Raw genomic sequence first — 22,366 nt, forward strand, 5'->3', positions numbered from 1 at the left:
GGATCAATGACTGCATACAAATTCTGCTCATGCCATTTGCAGGGATGTTTATCTCTGCCATTATCTATCTTTTTTCACCCTGATTATGATAAAGATACTTAAAGCATATACCGAAGTTTCACTCCTAAATGATATATCCATCATCTACACAGCCAAAGTGACTGCTGATATAAATATGGAGCAAATAGTTCCATTTTAAAAGGATTTAATACTCAAACAATGTGGGTTTCAAAGCTGAAATAAATATTTTCAGTTGTTATCAGATGTTTTATGGTTGTGCAATTTATAGCGTGAGGGTGCATGGTTACGTAGATGCTTTGTAATTGCTGTTGCATTTTGTGAATTCTTCAAGGTGCAACCAGTTTTCCCGGTGGGACCTATGAAGTATGAACTAGGGTCCCCAAGGGACACAGGGCACTGCATTTATAAGCAGATGGTGATGGCTTCACATTCCCACACAAGAACACCACAACATTTTATTTCCCCTTAGAAAAGCTGTCAACCTCACAATGAAAATAAAGCACACACTGAAGAATAATGCCATTCAAATAGCAAGTCAGCATAATAATAAGTGCAACATTTTGATCCTGTAGCAAAATGAGTTTAGTGTTATGAGGGTGTGTTTCTGTCTAGAATTTTAATAAACCAGGGTGACTCAAGTTTTGAACTTACTTTTTTCATTAAAGAGCTGCTGCACTTTGACATAGGTTACATAAACATTAGCTTTGGTCTATGTAGGATTTTTCTTTGGTGGCACACTTTGAGCTAAAACCTGATAATGCATATAATAAGGGACAGTAGCTTCCTCTCTTATTATTCTTTCTAGAGCTGCAACGATTAGTTGATTAATCAATTAATCAATAAGTTGACCAACATAAAATTAATTGGCAAATATTCTCATAATCAATTAATTGTTTTGAGTCATTTTTCAAATTCTCTAGTTCCAGCCTCTATGACAATAAACTGAATACCTTTGGTTTTCAGTTTGTGGACTGTTGGTTGGGACAAAACAAGACATTTTACATTGCATCTTGGGCTTTGGAAATCAGTGATCGACATTTTTCATCTTATTCTGACATTTTTTAAACCAAACAACTAATCGATTAATCAAGAAAATAATCAACATAATCGAATAATTGTTAGTTGCAGCTCTAATTCTTCCTAAAACATGCAATTGATGCAGTATTCTGCTATGCACCTATCTGGCAAGCTGTTTTTCACTTCCATGCCTTTTTTCTATTTTATTTTTTCTGCTCAGAGGGGTGTTTTCATCTTGATAAAGCCAACATGTCATCATTCTCAACAAAATTTGGTGTGTCCTATTCAGTCCTGCAGCATCATTATTGACAGGCATCACTGGCAGTTAGTTTTATCCATACTTACTAGGGATGGGGGGCCTCCTCTGAATTTGTGCTATTGGTTAGCTGTATGATTACTGTTGGGACGGGCAGTAGTGCGTTTGGTTATTAGCAATAATTCATAATTATCTATGATAATTATGATTTATCAAAGATAATTATCTATGATAATTATGAATTATCACAGATGATTATTAATTATTTTAATAATTAATAATTATAATAATAATAACAACTGTTGGATCTGTGAGGAGCACAGTTAGTTATTAACAATTATCAGTGATAATTGATTAATTATAAAATTAATAGAATTCTTAATATGTATTAACAAATACGGGGCACCACCTGGAAACCAGGACCAATAACCAAACAAGGTAGTCTCATAAATGGGAGTTCACCTAGAATGTTAATATCTGAGAGATAAACATTCAAGGGTGAACAAAGAAGGTTGAATTCGAGCTCTGACTCCTTCAATCAGCCACTTTTAACAATATGTTAGACACAACAATGACAAAAGAACTTCTCTTTAAAGATATAACAGTGTTTATTAACTTAGCAAAATTAACAAAGTTAACAAATGCTTCATTCAATAAACAACTATTCTAAAATCTAACTCTACCAAACAAAACACAAACAGCTATGTACAGGGTTGGACACATGCAGGGGAATGCATGTGTGTGTGAGTGGGTGTGAGAGTGTGTGTGAAAAGATGGCGACTTGGCCTGACGTGATGACGTCGTTGGTCTGCGACATGGACGTGACTATGGGAGGAAAAACACACGTGTCTGATGGCGGATAAGGGAAGACAAAGCAAAGTTTTGTCCAACGTTATCTGACCATCAGATTTGCAAAAAGATGTCGGTGCGTGTGTTACTTGCAAGAGAGGGAGAAGAAGGAGGGAAAGCGATTGTGAGGGGAAGAGAAGCGGTTCCTTTGTCCACAGACAGCATGCTTATGGACGGCAGTCTGTAACGCACTTTGTCTGGTTTCTGATCGACAAAGCAACTTACTTTCTCACTCACGATGGCACAAACACAGCGGTAGTCCCGAGTGGGACAAACACAAAACAGTCTAGCATGGTGAACACAACTAAACAGGCAGCAGACTTAAAATACTCCTGAGGGTAAAGCAGAGAAAAATGGACTCAGTGGTCCGTCAACTCACACAACAAAACAATAGCAATAAAGTTAAAAAGCTAAATGCTAAACAACAGCAACTGATGCTGAAAAGAACACACAACTAACACTGCCTCTGCCTAGACTTATGCCTCTTACTTGGTCGCTTCAGAAAGCGAGCAGGGTGTGTGTGAAGTCCGTCTTTCTGTCCGGTTCTGTCCTTGGCTCGGATGCAGACAGTGGCCGTTCTCGCGCTGTGGCGAATCTCCGGCGAGCTGGCTGATTCTTGGCGGCGTGGCAGAGAAAACAGCAGAGTCGACTCGGTGAAGAAGAGCGGGGCAGAGAAGTTCCATGTCTTCCTGAAGAAACTCCGTTTCTTCCTTCTCAAGGGAATTTGAGGACGCTGGTTGCAGCAGCAGTCTCACTTGGATCCAGGAATGTTTTCGGGTGAACACGGGCGAAGTCTCGTCTCGTCCAGCGAGGGGAGACTTCAATGAGGGGAAAACACATGCGTGGGGTACCCCCTTTAGTCAAACTGACTCACAGAGGAACAGAAGTTACCCCTAGCTCAGCGACATCGGAAAGGGCGTGTTCTTCAGGGCACGTTCAGTTTTTAAAGGGGCGGTGATGTCGTGGCTGCGTCATCAGGACGCTCCGCTGTGCAGGAGCGTCTCCGCCAATGAGGGACTGTATGTTGACTGTTCCCTGCTGAGGTGTGAAAATCGCAAAGCATCCTTGGAAATGGAGTTTGCAATGGACTCCCATTGTCTGTAAGCAGCATTTTGGCGCTATTCCTTTGTCTCGGGGGAAACAAAGGAAAAAGCACCTTGTGGTCAGTCCTCACAGGTTACATGTAGGCGAGAAGGCTGTGTGACCTCGTGGTTTGAGGCCCAACATTACGGTATGTAATTATGTCAAGAAACAGGACAGAACATTGATACTGGAGAACTCTACAAAGCCCTGGACTGTGTTAAATGAAAATGCTTTTCAGTCTTGCAAGTACTTGTTTGAGTTTGGGGTGAAAGTGTCGTCATGGCTACAAAAGCCTCAACTAATTTTTGGTTTTGAATCCCAATCTTTGGCATAAAAGTTCAACAGGAATCAATCCCATCCACCGCCGTGACTGCCAAATACTTACCATGTTACGTAAATTACAGACTGCATCCTGCATTGGCCCTGAATGTTGGACACTGGACATGAACTGTGCACTGCAGAATAAAAAAAGGTGCACCAAGGCTAACAACTGCAGAGATGCACGCTATTTATCTGCTTAATGTCCTGCTGGTCATCAGTTCAAGTACAAGTTCCTTACTTAAAGCAAAACATAAATACAGACAGGCAACAAGAAGCAACATTTCAGCAGATCTGACCGATGCTCTTGCTCTGCTTTTATGCATTTCAAATTATTTATTTTGACCAAACCTTCTGGCAGTGATATTGACCTTGTGGCCAATAGTCACATCCAGCCCACAGTTGTTCATGAAGTAATTTACAAAGTATACGTTCTAGCTCCAGTATTATTGTCCACATCGAAACAGCAGACATAAAGGTCTATTTTTACTCAAAAAATATATCAGTCACACAGGGTAGATTAGATACCACATGCTCATAGATTGCTAATGTTTAGACGAAACTGTTTTCAAGATACAGTAGTCATCAATCAATGTTATTCTTTATTCCAAACTGTTTAGTTTATAATTAATTGCAAAAGAGAAAAGTTTCTCGTATAAAAGTAAGTAAGACTTGGGGCTGCCTTCCTTAACTGTTCAGCTTTGAGCTGTCAAAAATTTGAACATTCTATAAATTAATGAAATCTCATCAAAGTAACAAATCTGGATGCATCTTGTTCAAACATTTCATAAGTCTGTGTTCAAGTACTTGCAAAAGATAACTGACACTTTTCCCTCCACTAAAACTGATGCAGCCCCGAATGGTCCATGAATGAGTTGCTGTGGATATTCTGCAAATTTTCTCTTCCATTCCTAATTTATATGTATTGAGAAGCCTAAAGGCAAGCCTACATGTATATACAAAAAGAATTTTAAGAAATACTTGGAATCTATCTGCTGTGGTTTCAAACACTTGCCAAGGCCCACATGCCTGTGATCTGTGAGCATTCAGAAAGAGCTGTGGAGCAAAGTGTGGGCACAGAGGAGAAGAGGAGTGCGCAGATGTTGGGAAATATCCAAATACACATATTCAAACTATCCACACCAAGTATAAAGCTTACTCCAATCTCCACATCACCAAATTTGTCAGAAGCAATGAAATACATTCTTGTTTTGGTTCTAGGGATGTCAGTCAGTTGGTCAGTCCCCCCTTTTGTTCAAGAGTGAAATATCCCAACAATTATTGGATTGATTGCCATGAAATTTTGTACAGATATTCATGGTCCCCAAAGGATGACTCCAACTGATTTTGATCATCCCTTGACTTTTTGCCACTGTAGCACCACTATAAGTTGGATGGATGACCATAAAATTTGGTACAGATATCCATGCTCCCCTAAGGTTGAATTATTATAACTTTGGTGTTCTCTTAACTTTTTATCTAGTGCCATCATCAGGTCAAAATAGTTCAATGGTTTATGACAAAATAACAGCAAAGAAACCTTCAGGCATTGATAATGATTTGATCTTGCCATGAATTGTGCATGTAATGACATCATGTAACTAATTATGTATCTATATACGCCTTGCCCTTTGTCACATTGACCATATGCCTAATGAAGACCCAGTAGGGTCAAACATTGCCTTTTTCAGTCCAATAAAATGTATATCTATAATTCAGTGTGTGTGCAGACACTCCCTACTTTTTCCTTCAAAATACCTGCAAAAATAATGACATTTCCATTGCCTTTGTGTTTAATGCTAAATAACTGATGGTTAGCTGATTGTGCCTGAGTGCTGCCTCACAGAGCCGTGAACATGGTCGTAGACTCTAAAGGCCCTATTTTAACTTGCTTGGCGCTGTTTCATTTGGATCAACCTCCCACCTGTTTGCGTCTCTTCTCCCATCTGTGTGCACCATGCATGTAGTGCTGGGCACCAGCACTACATGCATGGTACAACACAGACAGGCAAAATTTTACATTTCAGAAAATACCAAAGCGTCGGAGCGCTGCTTTCGCTGGCCATTCTGATACCACAAAAATGGGGCCATTAGTCTTGTCAGATTACATATTTCACAATGATTTGATAAAACCAAGGACTGTGGAATTTTCTCAATCAACATAAGATAATCTAATTATTTAAATCAAGAATACAAAACAGTGACACTGTATTTAAGTAACAAAGTTTTTTTTCCCCAACAGAAAATATGCACAACACTGCTCACATGCGAATGTTTTAACCCCTCCAGTTTAGTTCGCTTTACTGATTAAAGAGCAACATAAGCAATAAAGCAGCCACAATAAATCTAGCTCCTCCAGTCTGTCAAATACAGCCAATTATATGTGAGCAAAATCTCCCAATTTATGCTACAAAGATGCTACAGCTTCATTGCAGTTATCACCCACATGATCCCTTTTCATGAGCTGAACCATTATGATTCGAGTGACCGGCCACTTCATCTCACCTGAGTTAAGATGATTCACCTAGAAAGTCTATTTGGCTGCTATCCTGAGTGTGCTTCCTGAGCCTCAATTATGTTGTTAAACCAGCAACCTTAAACATAAAAGCCCTCTAGCCATCCCTCTAAAGCGACACTAATTAGACGGCAACTACAGCCAAAGGGGAGCTGCATTACCATACCTACCTATCACTTGGGTGTCTGTGTGTGTGGGTGAGCAAAATATAAAGAACAAAAGAACTGGTCTCAGAGTATACTCCAGTAAGACTGCAGGCTTCAGTGACTGGCACAACTTCCTACTCTGGAAGCTGCTCCCAAATGTGTCTCTATCATTCACGTTAATTATTCCTCTTACCTTGTTGAGAAGGGAGCTCATGACTTCTTCCCTGAATAACAATTCAATTAATTTGTTATACTTAACGGCTTAGGTGTAGTGACCGGCAAGGAGACTGAGCTTTAAGACATTTATATAAAACACTGATGATCAATAAATATGATATTTGCTTTGAGGTAATGAGCCGGAAGATATTATCCCTGGGAACCACTGGTGTCCAGTCCTGAGCCATGGAAAACTCTGTAGGTTTTCATTCCAACCAAATTCTACAGCTGCTGATTTCACTAATTAGTTCCTCCCTCTCTGACTGAAGGTGTGTTAATTAGTTAAATCAGCTGGTGGAACGTTTGGTTAGAATGAAAGCTTGTAGACACTGCAAAGACACCTGATATGACTCTCTTCAAGGGAACAATTGTGCTCTGTAACCCAAGTCAAATGATAAATATATCTCTCTAGCAAGAAGTTAAAAGATTCCGCCTCTCTTCGTGAACAAAAGATGCACCATCCCTGGAAAATAAACAACAGTCCACTTTATCTCATGTCTTATTTCATTTATCATTGCATGGCTTCAACCTTGAAACCAAGCTTTCCCATAAAGCTGATACTTACATTACTTAAGCCATTGCATGACATTTTATTAAGGTTTGTTCAACCATGACTTCAAGCTACAATTATTTGGTCGCCCTTTCAGCTCTCAATAATGTTTTTTTTCAAAAACATGAACAGAAGAATAGTTTCTCACTAGAGAGTAACTGTATCAAACAGGTGAGGAAAGGTCTAGCTTTCTGAAAAACAAGTTCATCAGCTACAGTCATGTGACAAGCAATGACACAGAAATGAGATAGAGCTGAATGATTCATTCTTGTTATATCGAAATCGCGATTTGAACTGCAATTTTAAAATCACAAGAGCCGTGATTTTACTTATGACTAACATAATTAACAGTGTCTAAATAAGATGTAACAAGCTTAATTACTCTCGTAATAACAAGTAATTTAATTGTTGCCATTCAATTTACTCAGTGAGTTGGCAAAACAACGAACAAGAAATCTTGGCATTTGCCTGGATAATATGCTCTCACCATACGACCTTTTCTCCATTTTGGTCAAAGATTGTTTTGCGGGGGAAGAAATACCCCTCTGTGTAATTTGGGATGTGTCTTTTTGCTGTTCATGACAGATGCTGTGGTAATCCTTTTTTGTACATAAAAAATCTAGGTACTTGTCCAGCGTCTTAGCTAGCAGGAAGCTCAGCAGTTGTCAAGGGTAAATGACAGACACCTGGTGAAGAGAGTTGTCAGAATCTCTCAGTTTAACTTTTTGATACATTATATAATCACATAAGTTTAACACATAAGAAGCTCTGAACTGAGAACCTCAAATTTAAGAGCTGTGAAGTAGTCAGTCTGTGAAGCTAACATTAACATTAACCTAAATGGCTACAGTGCAACGCTGTCAACTCCATCATTGGGGGTGATTTATTTATTTACCAGCAGCTTGTCATTGCTAGCTATGCAGTTCCTATTATTTAAATATTATTAAGTAATGTCAAGTATAACACTAATGCAATATTTTGATAAAATGTGAGCTAAATCTGTCAATGTTTCTTCAGAAAACTAGGCAATCTTACTTACTTACTAAGATTGCTTACTACTTACTAAGTGACTTTTGTCTGACCGACTGATTTAAAAAAAGAAAAGAAATAAAAAAGAAACCTGAGATAAGTTTGTGTGATCCTGTTTGGTACAATCATGTAAACCACATGGCCTGTAGTTTAATAGAAAATAAATGCAATTTAAATCACAATTGCAATATTGGTCAGAAAAATTGCAATTATTTCCTTACACTGTTTGCAAAAAGGTTCCACCATCTTGTTTTAATCTTATATAATCTGACAGATACTGAGAGACTGGTACAGTATTTAAAAAACAATGTACAGCAAACATCTTAGTGATTCAATGCATTTATGTTGTTTAATACAATACAAATGGGTTTCATGAAATAGCTCTTACCTGTCAAGCAAAACAGCAAAATTACATGCTATAAAGTATATTATCTGTCTAAAAATGCACAGTCGGAGGAGCAAAACTAACTGAATTTTGAATTCACAATAAATGGAGACCTTTTTAAATGGAATAATATACTGTATATTTGGTGAATGCAGACTGCCAGAGGGGAAAGGGGAGGAGGGCCATGGCGTAATAGAGTATTAAACCACAGTGAGGATGGCTGGTCAGCTCTGATAACAACACCTTTTCCACAGCAGATGTATCTGTCTCCTTGCTCTGCCTCATCCTTTCACAGACGCAGATGAATCTCAGGTCACTGTCAATGACACACAGACACACTAGCGTGCAGCTGGTCTGCGGGTTGTGGCTAAGGCCAGGCAGGGGTGAGAGGTGACAAATAGTTGAGACCAGAAGATATGACATCGTCCTCCACAGCTAACTGGAAGAGGATACTGGAGATACAGATGGAGGACTGTCTGTGTGTTAGCCATGTTAAGGTTGTTACATTGAACCAGCTGCTACAGTATGTGCCGATTGACCAGGCTGCAACCCCAAGACAATGCTCAAATCCATGTTTCACGTAAGTCTTAACCTTCCTCTGACCTGACATCCCATTCCACTTTATTGTCCATTCAGAATGTCTGTGGGTATTTATGTAAGAATCTTTTGTGCCACTAGCTAATAAAACAACCAATTGACTCTGTAGCTTGTTGCAATACACAAATAAAGCTGCATTTTAGTCTGCTACAGCAAATTTACAAAAAGAGAGAGAGAGACAGAGAGAGAGAGAGATTTGCAAGATTAGCATGCAACACAGGTTGAAAAAAGAAGCAGTAGCATATTTCAGTACTGTCAGACAATTTCTGTATGACTCAGCTGGAAAGCCCCAGTTTCTGCACATCCAAGAGACACTGTTTGTATGGCTGCTGAGGTGGACAAGTGAGCATGGTGTGTGTGCTCAGTGGCACTTCAACAAGAACGAAACAGTCTGCTGAACAAGGTATTCAACCAGAAACTTTTCAGCATCTTACATATATCAATCACTACTACACTTACAACTATCTAAACTTAATGTTTTCTGATAGCCCATGTCCACCTCACTTTTACTGGTGCTCATGAACCACTTTCTGAATTTCTGGCCCCAAAATAGGAGCTACACTTGATAGTACTTTCTAATTTCCAATTCCTCAGCAGATTCTCACTACTTTCAAGACAGGTGCTCTGGACTTTTCAATCTCCTTTTCCACATGTGCATGTCTCCTTTTCATCCACTGAAACATTAGCACCATGCAACAGTAAATCCAGCACAACATGACTCTGTGTAGTTGTCCTCATGTCTGAAAATGAAAAAAAAATCGCAAACAATGCTGACCTTTTTTAAAAATCTGTTATTGGACTAATTTGCCTACTCTTCACGGTTCTTCAGATGCAGTGAAAATGCAAATAGAAATGTCCAAAAGGGACTTTTACTTCCTGGGCTTAGTTAATGTGGCACCTTAGTATTTGGAACTATTTGGTCGAAATGGGTAATAAGACTATTAAGGGAGTTCTTGCTGTTGTATGCAGCAGCTTAGTCCATTTATTTCGGTCAAAAATACAGACAAATGTTTGTGTGTCCTGTAATTAAAATTACAATAAAATAATGAAGACAGTGTTGTATTTTGAAAGCTATCAGCAGTAGATGCATGTAGGCTGTACGTAAGCTGGGACTGCATTGCCTTGAAGTCAGTGGAAGCTTCTATCACTGTTAGTATCTCTGCCTCCTCCATTGTGCATTCTTTGATGTTTGACTGTTGAAAGTTGATGTCCATTTGCTTCTGATGACCGCAGAAGAACTGGCTGTTTATTGTAGATGTCTAACTTTCAAACTTCATTGTAGTTATCTGTAAACTCTCTAGACATCATGTCATCCACTTTTGACCTGAATTCTGCAAAAATAAGAGAACTATATAGCACCTAACAAGGTGAACAAAGAAAGCAAGATACATTGCCATTAGCTGTTTTTTAAGCTTGATGAAGTATTTAATGGATTTTTCCTTTAAGACTACTCCGATACACTTTAATGGATATCGCAGAAGACCCATAACTTTTCACACTAATGAATCTGCCTTACAGAAAATAAGGTACACTTGACATGCCGACACATTCTTCTTCACAAGGTCATCATCCTGCAACACTGACTTGTTCATTAAAAATAGAAAAAAAATTGAAGATTATCGATAGCAAGCAGACATCTTCGATCTAATTCAAAATAAAGGAGAATGTGATAAAAAAGGGCCATTCTTATTAAGATCTCACCACATTCTCTCTTCTTTTTATTTTTTCAACACTCTTTCCACTTTCATGGGAACGGTCGTCTCTAATTTCTCCTGGGAGCCACAAGCTGCTGCTATCTCAGCTGTGTTTACTAATCTTCCCTCGACACCAATTTCTCAGCCCCACAAAGTTAATACTGGTCCAATGTAAATAGCCTTATCTCATAAACTCTTGTTATCCCCCACCTTGGCTGCCCAATGTGATACATGGTTAGGAGTCAACACAGGGGGATTAAGTCAGAACAGGAAAAAAAGAGAAAAACACTTCCTGTGCCAGTATCTGCAGTAAGGTTATAGACTTTAAATAACACAGTGAAAATGTCAAGGTCCACCTAACAAAGGCATACCACTGTCACTAAACAATGACACCAATCAAAATGATAACATGAGTCACACACTGTTTCAGGTGTGGAACTGGCAGATGAGCAGATAATAAATTAAACTGAATTTGTCTCCTGGTCATCAGAGCTGATCGATATAGAGTTGATGCTCAGGACTTCTTGCCGTCTCGTTATGTGCAGATTACAGTACCTGCCTCATTCCACCTGTGCAAGTCTGCTCCTCCGAAGGCCCCTAATCACTGCAAATAGCATGGCTGTAAGTGTAATTTTTACTGGTACTGGCAGGTTTGAATCCAAAAAAGGGTTAGGGTTCAGTTCAGTTTACTTGGTCAACAGGCAAGGTCAATACTGGGGCATCAGTCACTCAGACAAACAAATCCAACAAGGGGCAGGCAGGAAATATAAGGTTGAGAAAGCAGTCAAGCAGGGTCAAAACAGGAACAAAGAATACTGGAAAGGTTGGTGAAACACACAAGTCAATCTAAGACTAATGAGGGAATGAGCTGAGGGAGACTGCTGGGGAAAACTAGGTGAAGGAATGAGGTGACTGCATGGCAAAAGGGAGTGGTAGGATCTGAAATGACAGGAGACTTAGTGACATGGCATGAGAACAAAACCAGATGTAAATAACTAAGTGTTAGTGGGATTCATGACAGCAACCCCTGGAAAACTGCAGGGGCACTGGTGAGACCAAAAGGCATAACTAGGTACTCATAATGTCTGCTAGGAGTATTAAAGGCCGTCCTCCACTCGTCCCCCTCTCTGATCCTCACCAGATGATAAGCAGTGGGAGTGGGTACCTGTTTTTGAAGGTGATGTCATCAAGTCCTTGTAGTCGATGCAAGGGCATAGATATTTGTCATTCGTGCCCACGAAGAAAAACCCAGCTCCAGCATGAGACAAGGAAGGACAAATGATCCCTGCTGCCAGGGAATAATTGATATATTTCTCCATAGTTTTGGTTTCGGCAGCAGACAAGGAGAAAAGCCGACCTTTAGGGGGGGCAATACCTGGGAGGAGGTAAATGGCACATAAGAGGTCATACGATGCGGCAGCAATGAGCCCAGGCCCTGTTGAGTACCTCCTTGAGGTCCAGGTACTCATTGGGAACTCTGCAAAGATCTGGATACTCAGAGGGAACAGGCAGAATGGAAGCAGATGACAGGGCAAATCTGAGACAGACAGCATGACAGTGAATACTCCACTGCAGAATAGTTCCCGAAGCCTAGTCCATGTGTGGGTTATGTCTCCAAAGACAGGGGTACCCTAAGACAACAGACTGTTGTGGTGCATGGATAGGGTGAAAAGTGAGTGTTGCAGTGGTGTGCAGTGGTTGGCATTGGCGCCAGAGTCAATGAGGACCCTGACCATGTGGATCTCTCCAGAGCAGCAAAGTTGTGCAAGAAGCAGAGGTCAAGAGGGCATTTCAAAGTTCATGGTTAAACTTACCAGTGCCCTCTGGATGACTGGTGGGTCATGTCTTTTACTTGACAGGAAGAGGCAAAATGGCTGTCCTGGCTGCAGTACAGGCAATTGTTCTCCCTAAGGCGGCACTGTCGTTCCACTGTGGAGAGACAGGTACAGCTGAGCTGCATGGGCTCTGGAAAGTCATTGGGAGCACCAGAAACCGGTTCAGGAGAGAACCCTGGAGGATGGGATGACTGGTGAAGCGGAGCCTGCGGAATAGCTGACAGAACTCTCTCTCTCCTATGTTCCTGAAGAAGGTTGTCAATGTGGATGGCAAGAGTGACAAGTGCATCAAGGTCCACTGGGAGATTTCAGGCTGCAAATTCATCCTTTATGCAGAGAGTCCATTGTAGAAGTTGTCAAAGAGTGAAGGAGTGTTCTAATAGCTCTCCACCCCCATGGTATGAAACTTGATGGGGTAGTTGGACATGGACCACCCTCCCTGCACCAGGTTGAACAAACCTCAAGCTGCCTCCCTCCTGGGAGTAATGTGATCAAAGACCTTCTGGAAATCAGTAGAGAAGAACTTGACTGTTTATCCACATAATGCCTATTTGGAAATTTGCTCCAACGTTTTTGGAGATGTGAGGAGCCACTGGCTGGATGAGACCAGCTGGTCATCTCAGCCACTAGCAGCCCAACTCCTGAGATGATCGGCCAGTCAACATCTGTCGTCATCCCATAATCTGATGAAATGATCTGTACAGCTCTTTGATAATTTACAGCTGGCTCTAATGTCTCTGTTGAATTTTGATATATGATATAATTCCTTTTGGAAGATAAATGTTGGTCTCACAGATTAAATGTGGCTGCCTCATTGGTTTGTCTGAATGTAAAGTGAAGCTTAATGTTTTTGCTGGACAGAACAACAGCGCTGCCTCTGGGGCCCCATATGTATAAATATCACTACATTTCAATAAAAATAAATGTATTATAATGAACAGATCGGTCTATATTAAATTTTATTTTATTAAGATACATAACAGTTTGGATTTTTATTATAGCTACATTACAGACTGAATAACATAACATACTGCATCTCTCTGTCAATTAGGTTTTTTTGTGAGAAAAAAGTGTTAGTGGAACTTTGAGTTGACATTATTTTGTCATAGTATAGTCAGATAGTTGTGTTGAAGCGTCCTCCCGTCCTCAGAAGTTTTTACTCCTAAGTCAAACTTGCCAAGTCCAAACTAGCAAGTACACAAGTCCGAGCTTGGCATGCTTGGTATTGAGAAAGGCCCAGTGACATGGCATGAGAACAAAAACCCAGATGAAAATAACTATGAGTTAGTGGGATTCGTGACAGTAAGCTTTAATTAAACCCAAAGGGAAAAGTATTAATTATCCCAATGCCTGCCGTGAATTGGCTGGTGGCTGCGGGTGGATTCTTACACTGAATGCTGATGACATGGAGGTAAATGAGGTGCAGTTTAGGGTTAAGGACTGAATTTGGGATTTATCAAGTTCAGAATTCAATGTGGATACATGCCTGAAGGCAGGGAGGATTTTTAGTCCTGTATATCATAAATCAAGTATGCAGCTTTTAAAAATAACACCATTTATCCCTGCAGGACGTTTTTGACCATTTTCAAAGGCTACTTGAGTTGATATTTTGCAGAAGGATGGAGTGCTCCCTGCGGCTAACAATTATTCCTTTAAAATCCAAATCTACTAGATTGTATCCTCTTGATTACACCGTATCTTGTCATCTTTACATCTGTTCCTCTTAACTTATCTATCTTTATATCTGCCACATTAAGTGTCTGTTCTGTTTCCAAATTAGGTGTCTGTCCTTTCCTCCAAGCTTGTAATATTGCTGCTGCTATTATATGGGCAAGCTCTCATGCACAATGAATGATTAAATGTATGTTTTTGGCATGGATTGGTTGAAATCTCATTATCATACAATAGATTGATTGATTGGTTACAGCAGAGAGAGAAGTCGGTATCTTAATCATATTGCAAGTTTCTACCATAGAAGTGCTTCAGCAGAAAGCCCACTGCTGCCACTGATATTTTTGCCGAGGAGCTGAAACAGCACTCTTCTCTTTGTCAGTTCCCTGTAGGTATTTGTTAATGCAGAGATGGAGGAGCGCCTTATAAACTATGCATGTCATCTCCCTCTGGCAACCACCAGTAGAGAGGATGATGGCAGGAAAATGCTGGTTTCCATTAGTCCTGTGAGGCTGGTTAACATAAAATTATCCTTGGGGTTAGCAGGAAGCAGACAAAACTGGGGTGAGTGCTTCATTAAAGCTGATGCATAATGGACGCCGGACATCTATAAAGGCTGATTTGCACACAGTCACACTTTTCTGATATGTTGACGACATCGATTCAAACACAAGTCCATTTATTTCCCCAGACTTGAGGACAATTTAAAGAGCAACAGAAGCATGCATGACAACTGCTGATACGTGACATAAAAATAGTTTCTAGTCTTGTACCACATGAACGCTTACTTCATGTATTTCAGTGTAGGATTTACAGCGTGACAAACTGTTGGTCAGCTCTGTCCATTCAAAGATCTGCAAATCGACAGACATCTAACTATACACAAAATAGTTGCCATCTGAAGAAGTAGTCAAGTACAACTACAAGAACAACTACAAAACTACTCACCCCGCAGGAGGTCAGAGCTGGCATAAGGTGAACTGTATGTCCGAAACAGCAGCCAGTCAAAGTCATCCTCCTCCCCTTGGGTGAAGTCACACAGATTGGGGTCTGAATCCTCCTCAAACGTGCAGCCAGCAGCTGGAAAAAAATAAAAATAAATCAATGTCAGTCACTGAAAGAAACAACAATTACGGTTTTACCGTTAAGTTGTAAGAAGGTAGATTCATCTTACCAATGGCTTTCATTATCAATTTGTTTATTATTTTATTTATTCAAATTGCTCATTTTGTCAGACCAACAATCCAAAACCATAATACTAAGAAAATAAATATTCTCATTTGGGAAGGTGGAACCAGAGAATGTTTGAAATTTTTGAAAAACAATTAATCAGTTATCAAAAATGTTAGTCAACTACCCATTAAATCCAGAGCCTTAGTTTGTCACAAGTTGATGTGGGCTGTATTTCTTTTCCTTCCAAATCTCTTCCCATTATAGAAACTAGGAGAAATATCATATAAGAAAGATGTTCTTATATCTTGCACTTCCTGTTCACTTTGAACCATACACCAATCTTACAGCTGTCCACAATGAAACGTGCACTGCAGCCACACCGACCACTTCTATACCCTTTAACACTAAAGCAATGACCTGTGTTTGCTATTGATGTGAATGTATCAACACAACTGAGCAGACCAGGCTTTGCACTGCTGCTCCCAACCCAGGTTTTACAAAAGTCTGCTGCTGCTCAGCTGCACAAGGGTTACTGTAATAACTTGAGTGTTATGGATTAATATACAGTAGTTCCTTAGAGTAGACACTGATGGTAACTTGTGGCCTTCTCAGACATATATTTGGATCTTTGCATTTGCAAAGATAATTCAATATGAATGTAGAGTGTGAGTTATTAAATAAAGAAAAATTGTGTAATAAATTTACACCAGATCAGAACTGCAATGTTGTAAATGTAAAACAGCACTACAAACTCAACAATATCAGCACATAAATTCATTCAAGGTCTATGCCTTTTAACTTTCAGTGTCAGGTACCTGTGACCAACAGTCTGGTTTGAATGGTCAGATGCAGGCTGAACACTAGTTCATTATCATACATGGGGGTTTGTGTTCAAATTGCATTAAATGAAATGTTTTCACATGTGCACAATGTCTCTCAAACCAACAATAAATCAAGCAATGAGCTGTAATTACTTTAGACTCACACAAAAGAACACAATCCCTGGCAAAAGCAGTAATTGCCCCTGCATCTGAGGAGAATTACCCCTCCCATAAAACATGCACAAACAAGACTACATATCCCAAAGCCCATTCACAAAGGCACATACAAAGAGTAATAACATTTGGGGAAAGCAGGCACCCTGGGGAATGTAGTGATTATCATAATACCTCACAACCTGCTATTCCATGCGCCAAAAAGCTATTTTTTTCAAATTATATTTAATAGCTATGGCTTTAATGGCCCTTGGGTCCTGAATAATGTGCTTCAGTCGTTGCTCTCTGCATCTGTTGCCATATTTCACATTAGTCCATCGGTGTGAGAATTACAGTCTAACAGTGGGCAGTTTGAACAGCCCAATCATAAGACCGGAGCCTGTGTCAGTAATAATTGGAGCAGGACAGCACGAGACACGACATGCTAATGATAGGAATAACCATGAGCAGGTCCTGAAGGTGACCCTTGTCGTCTACAGCTTTATTACTGCTCATTCTTTTCTCTAATCTGCCATTAAACAAATGGTCTCAATATGACAGGCTGCAGACAAAAAAAGCAGCTGGCTTCAGCATAGTGAGGACACATAATTCTCATTTTTACTACTGATGTATAAGATAGCCACACCTTCCAATCGTTAAGAGGTTATTGCGATTGTTTGATATGTTTCAAGTCATCAAAAATGGAGGACACAAATCGGTTCTTTGATAGGGCTGAGTATCATTTCATTTTTTTTTATTTCAATGGCAGTAAAGAGTTCTGGTACCAATATCGAAACAAGGCTTTTTTCAATACCTTAGTTTAAATATGCCAAGCTTTCAACATGTCAGTGTTAATGTTGTCCTAAAACAAATTGTGCAACTTTCTCTAGATAAAATTTAAGTTTATAAACAGCACAGTACCCCAATTTGCTGATTTAGATCAGGAAATATCTCAATAAAGAAAAAGACTAAGAGTGTACAGTCAAGCTAACAAAAAGAAAAAGAGAAGGCAAAGCTTCACACTCATTACTCTGATGCATTCATTATTATTTATTGTTATATAATTGTTCTCAACCTCATGGCCACAATCTTACTTTAGTGTGTTAGCATTTTAACATTTGCTTATTATCGCTCAAGAGAAAGTGCTGCTGAGGCTGAAGGGAATTTTTCAGGTATTTGGTCGTTAAAAAAAAAGCATTGGATGATCAAATTAATCCTGAGGGGGGCATGAATGTATTTACCAATGGCAATATACAAAATTTGTTGAGAAACCATAAATGGCCAGTTTAGGAACCAACAAATGTCTGTACAAAATGTCTGGCCAATCAAAGAAGTAAATGTTTAGATATTTCATTGAGTAAGTGGAAACTTTGAGCTGCTGGTGGTGCTAACTGAAAAGTCAAGTGATCACCAAAAGCATTAGGATTCATCCTAATGAATGTCTGTACAAAATTTCATGACCATCCGAACAACAACGCCATCCCTGGAGCCATGGCGCTTGCATGGGCAATAAAAACAAACTGAGACTGCGAACTCACTTAAGCATTCAATGTACTGGATGCTACAGACACAGTTCAGTCAGTACTCAAGAACAGTATCAAGGTTCAACCTATAGTATACTCTCTGATAACAAAGATGTGCCAGGTTCTTGCTCTTTCAGTTTAAAAGGTTACAGTTGGTCCAAGGTGCTGAACTTTCTCCAAGTGGTGTATTCACTGCAGCACAAACACACTCAGGGTGCCCTTTCCTATACAGCCAACCAATTACACTCTTGCATCTCCAGTGATAATACGATAACACAGAAGCGTTTCAACCATCGTGTAAGTTTGATCCATTGGGTGATAGTGGCATCCAACCAGCAAAGGAGGGAGTGTGGGTTTCTCCCTCTAGGTTTGATTTATTGCCCCATGCTGGGCTGTTACTGCACAGATCTGCTGCTGGGGCCAAGGGTTAATTGTCCCACACTGGGGTCTATTTCTAATGGAACAACCAGAGATATGGGACCTGACACATCAAAACGTTGGCACTATATTATTCCCTGCTGCTTCAGTAAATGAAGCCTGTAGACTCCTCCCTACAAAAGCCTCATCATCCAGAAGAAGGAAGCCGGGATCCGAGGCCAGCACTGCCCGGGAATGTCATCTCCTCAGAACACACCAGCAGAGATCCAGATCATCTATCATGAGAAAAAACACTCCCTCCTTTGCTCTTTCTGGAGGACCAATGGGTGTGTGTGGTGTCAGTGGTCATTTTTTACCTGAATAATTACAGCACTATTTAGTGCAATGACCAGCGCAAAATCAGACACTGCCAAGATTTTGCAGTTAAGATATGTTTTGTGTTTGTTCATTCTGCTGTTAGCTGATATAAATCAACCTCCATTTTAAACATATGTAGACTTTTATGTAGGTGTTACTACATTGTTCATAAAGAAACTAGTTATAGGAATCATATGATATATAGATATATTAATAGAACAGATAATTGCACAATAGAAGTGACACATCTACTTGTCAGGCTAAAAAAAACATGGTGTGTCATTTAAAAGATAAACTGAAGAATTTTTTAGATATATTTTTAAGTCAGGAAGCACTAATTCCAACATATTGAAACTGCTCACTAGTACCAAATCAGCCTGTTGTATAGCACAGCACTGTAGAGTGAACAAAATGGAGAAGGAACAAGATAGGAAGCTTCTGAAGATGATGAGGGGGGTGATTTGCACACTCTGGTGAAAGAAATGTCTGTCACTTGGTTTTTACCTCTTTGTTACACACTAATCTCGCTGCTAACAAAGTCTTTACACTTGATGTGGAGAGAATCAACACAGATTGCGCCATAAATAAATTAATACATAACCTCTCCAACTTTATACGGCAACCAAAATAACTTCAGATTTACACCGTTGCCGTTTCCAGGAGCAGAACTGATGAGCCACGCTCTGTCTGAGGATGGTTGCAGTAGCTCCTCTTTGATTTCATAAGGATATAAAAGAAGGTGGCAACTTGTTTACCAGACACTCCAATTTGCCGCCACATTCGTAGGGATACGTAAAAATGTTCCTTAGTTTTATACGTGCAGTTAATCAAGGCTGCGAGTCTCACTCTGCTCATATCAGTTGTTAGCGTCACATGTAGTCTTTCATATTAGATGTACTATCTCATCTTCTGTTTACTTGTATAATCCCCTGCCTTGCTATCTAATTAGGCTGTCAGCTATGCACAGTGAATATTGTCAGAGTCTCTGCTTATCCCCTTTATTTGCATATGTTTTAAGCATAAGGACGCTGGCCTAAGCTTATTTAAGGTGCAGCTACTCCAACAACTTTCCACTTGAATAAATCAAACACAGCAAAATAGGGAGAGGATCAAATCAAAGAAGTGGCTGAGCCCTATAACCCATAGTCTCAACAATAGTTAAGGTGTTGTTGATATTTCAAATTAGAGCCACAGTCAAGAAAGACCTCCTAAATCAAGAGTGGGCCGCGATCAAAGTGTAATCTCAAAATGTGCCCTTTTTCTTCTCTAATATCTCAAAGAAAAAGAATGATATGTTATTAAATACAGAAAGCAATCCTTTGATCTGAAACACTGCAGTTAATCTTTTCACTGGCTTCTAAAAGATTCAGTGCAGCGAGTGAGCAGAATAAAACAGCTGAGCCCAACACCACAGAACAGTACTTGTACAGATTGTAAATTAGCAGTACTTGTTTGAGTACCCAATTGTCATATCAGCCACTCACAGAGGTAGTGAAAAGCTGTATGGGAGAATGGTGGTGTAAATTATCTCAAGAGATGCGATTTGGAGGTGCTACAGTATGTACATGGCTCAAAATTCTGGGCTCCTTGACAACAGCTCACTAGTGGGATGAAACAACAATCTTTAGTCTTTCACGTGTTACAGGATCCCTGTCCACCTCTGGGCCACAAGGTCCCTCCCCCATCCATACAGAAGAAAGAAGAGAGGGATGCAGAAGATGATATGAAAATGCAAAAATATTAATTATCTGCAGTTAGAGGTGGGCAACAAGGTTTAAATCCTTTATCATGGAATATATACAGTATATTGATAGTACTGCAAAGCTGGTTATGGAAATGTTTTATGTTTTATTAAAATTTTATCTGAACATAATATGACGCTTCAGCTGTCTGAGTTATCTTCCACAGTTAGTTATTTTAGTAAAATATTCCCTCTTTGTGTCTCAACAGACAGTGTTTTTCTGTTCAGCTACAGTGGATCGTAATAAAAAGAGGGACTTTGGCACTAAAGTAACAGTAATTTTGAAAGATACTGACTTGACTAATTTAGACATCTGAAGCTTCATATTAGCTACAAATAAACTGTTAAATACATTTTTTCACAGAAGGAGGACTGTGGATTTTGAACCTCATCACTTACATTTGAAGCACATTTGGAAGGGATCTTCTAATGGCCAGTATGAACAGGAGGAATGATTACAGCAGGAAAAACGTGTCACTGTTGGCCTAATAACAATTTAATACAATTTTAAAGCAATGGCTACCATGATATAAATAGTATAATGTGTAAATAGTTTCAATCTATTTTCAACTCTACAGTATCAAATAAGTGAAAAATTAACTGCAGTAAGCATACACAGAATGTACCCGTGCTTTGTGTCCACTTTAGAAAGTTTACTAATTACTGGAGTAACTTTCAAATTGACTGTTGTCAGCAGAGTCCTTCATGGTACCTTCAAATACAGCAGCATAATCAGTGAAGAGCTGTTTTAGACTAAATGGTGGACTCAGTGACTGAATGGATGTTTCCGCACATTAAGGTTTAATCTTCTTTAGTAATTTTCAACCGAGACCTTATTTACTTTGGCTTCACTGTAGAGCTTTATATAGCTCTGTATGCACTACCTGATGCAAAAAAAGATAACTAAATTCAACCTTTTCCCACCATGTGAATGTTTTTGCCAGTCAGCAGCTTGCATTAACCAAACATGCACTGAACAGAGCATCTGAGAATATGAGGGGTATGAACAGTATTTGAGCAGCAAGTTTCAGGTATTAATGAAGAAGAATTTTAATGTAAGCAAGACCCATCACACTGTGGGTGTGACTGTTCTAATACACGCCCACATTGCAAAATATCTGCACTGCCAGCACAAAACTCTGTCAAATTAATATAAATGTTCTTTTTTAAATAGTACAAATTTAATTTTGTTGAAATAGTGGAAATTGTAAGAACTTTGGGCCACCAGACAGTGGTTGGCATTGTACATGAGAGTTTCACATCCAGTTACAGATGAAAATAAAAAATCAGACAATGTAGGGAAGCAAGAGTTACAACTACACACAGCTGTGCTCATGTGGCTTTGAAAGTAAAAAACAATCTAGTCTTTATTGTCTCATCCTTATTGAGACTGCCAATTTCAAGACACAGACCAAAACACTTATAGCCCAGTTTCTCATTTATAATAAAAAAAATAGTAAAAATAATTATGTGTGTGCTCAGAGAAGCCATTCACAGCCTTTGCTTTAATGTCAACTCCGGTCTCTGCCCTTAATTATCCAGCAGTCAGGACGGAGTAATGAACACCAGAAACTGTGATGTCACCTGGGAAATGCAGCGTGGTGATGAGGCACTGATGCTCGTCGTGTCATCGTCAACAAAATGGGAAGCAAACCGTGGTGGGAACACAGCCTGTACCTGAGAGCTCCACTCCAAACAGAAAGCCTCATATCAAGTCAGGTGTGACTGAGTGTCTGGCTGGTAGGGATCCAGGTGGGAATGGGTGAGTAATACCGGAGGCAGTTACGGGGGGAGGAGAGCGGTTGATTTGCATTGCAGTGAGTGTGGCCCGATGCATCAGCAGGAGACAGGTATATTTATTCTCTACAGAGGCTCTCCTCCACAGCACTCCCCTGGCTGCTTCTGAAAGCCATCCATCCCACACCTGAATACGCAATGAAATCATCTCTCTGCCTCCCCAGGCATTAATAACTCAACCCCGGTGGCTAGATGGGCCCGGTCACACAGGGAGGGCCAGGAAGCAGATTGAGAAAAGAAA

The 22,366-nt window shown here is 39.8% G+C and overlaps 1 protein-coding gene across 2 annotated transcripts in view; it reads right to left on the reverse strand.

Annotated features, from left to right (window-relative positions):
- ptprub (protein tyrosine phosphatase receptor type Ub) overlaps window positions 1-22,366 on the reverse strand; it is a 167,749-nt gene that overhangs the window by 107,636 nt on the left and 37,747 nt on the right. For both annotated transcript variants that reach the window (XM_044358650.1, XM_044358652.1), the window contains exon 2: window positions 15,131-15,262. In XM_044358650.1, coding sequence (XP_044214585.1) covers window positions 15,131-15,262 — 132 coding nt within the window. The remainder of the gene's footprint in view (window positions 1-15,130; window positions 15,263-22,366) is intronic.

Source organism: Thunnus albacares, chromosome 8 (assembly GCF_914725855.1).
Source record: "Thunnus albacares chromosome 8, fThuAlb1.1, whole genome shotgun sequence".
NCBI lineage: Eukaryota > Metazoa > Chordata > Actinopteri > Scombriformes > Scombridae > Thunnus > Thunnus albacares.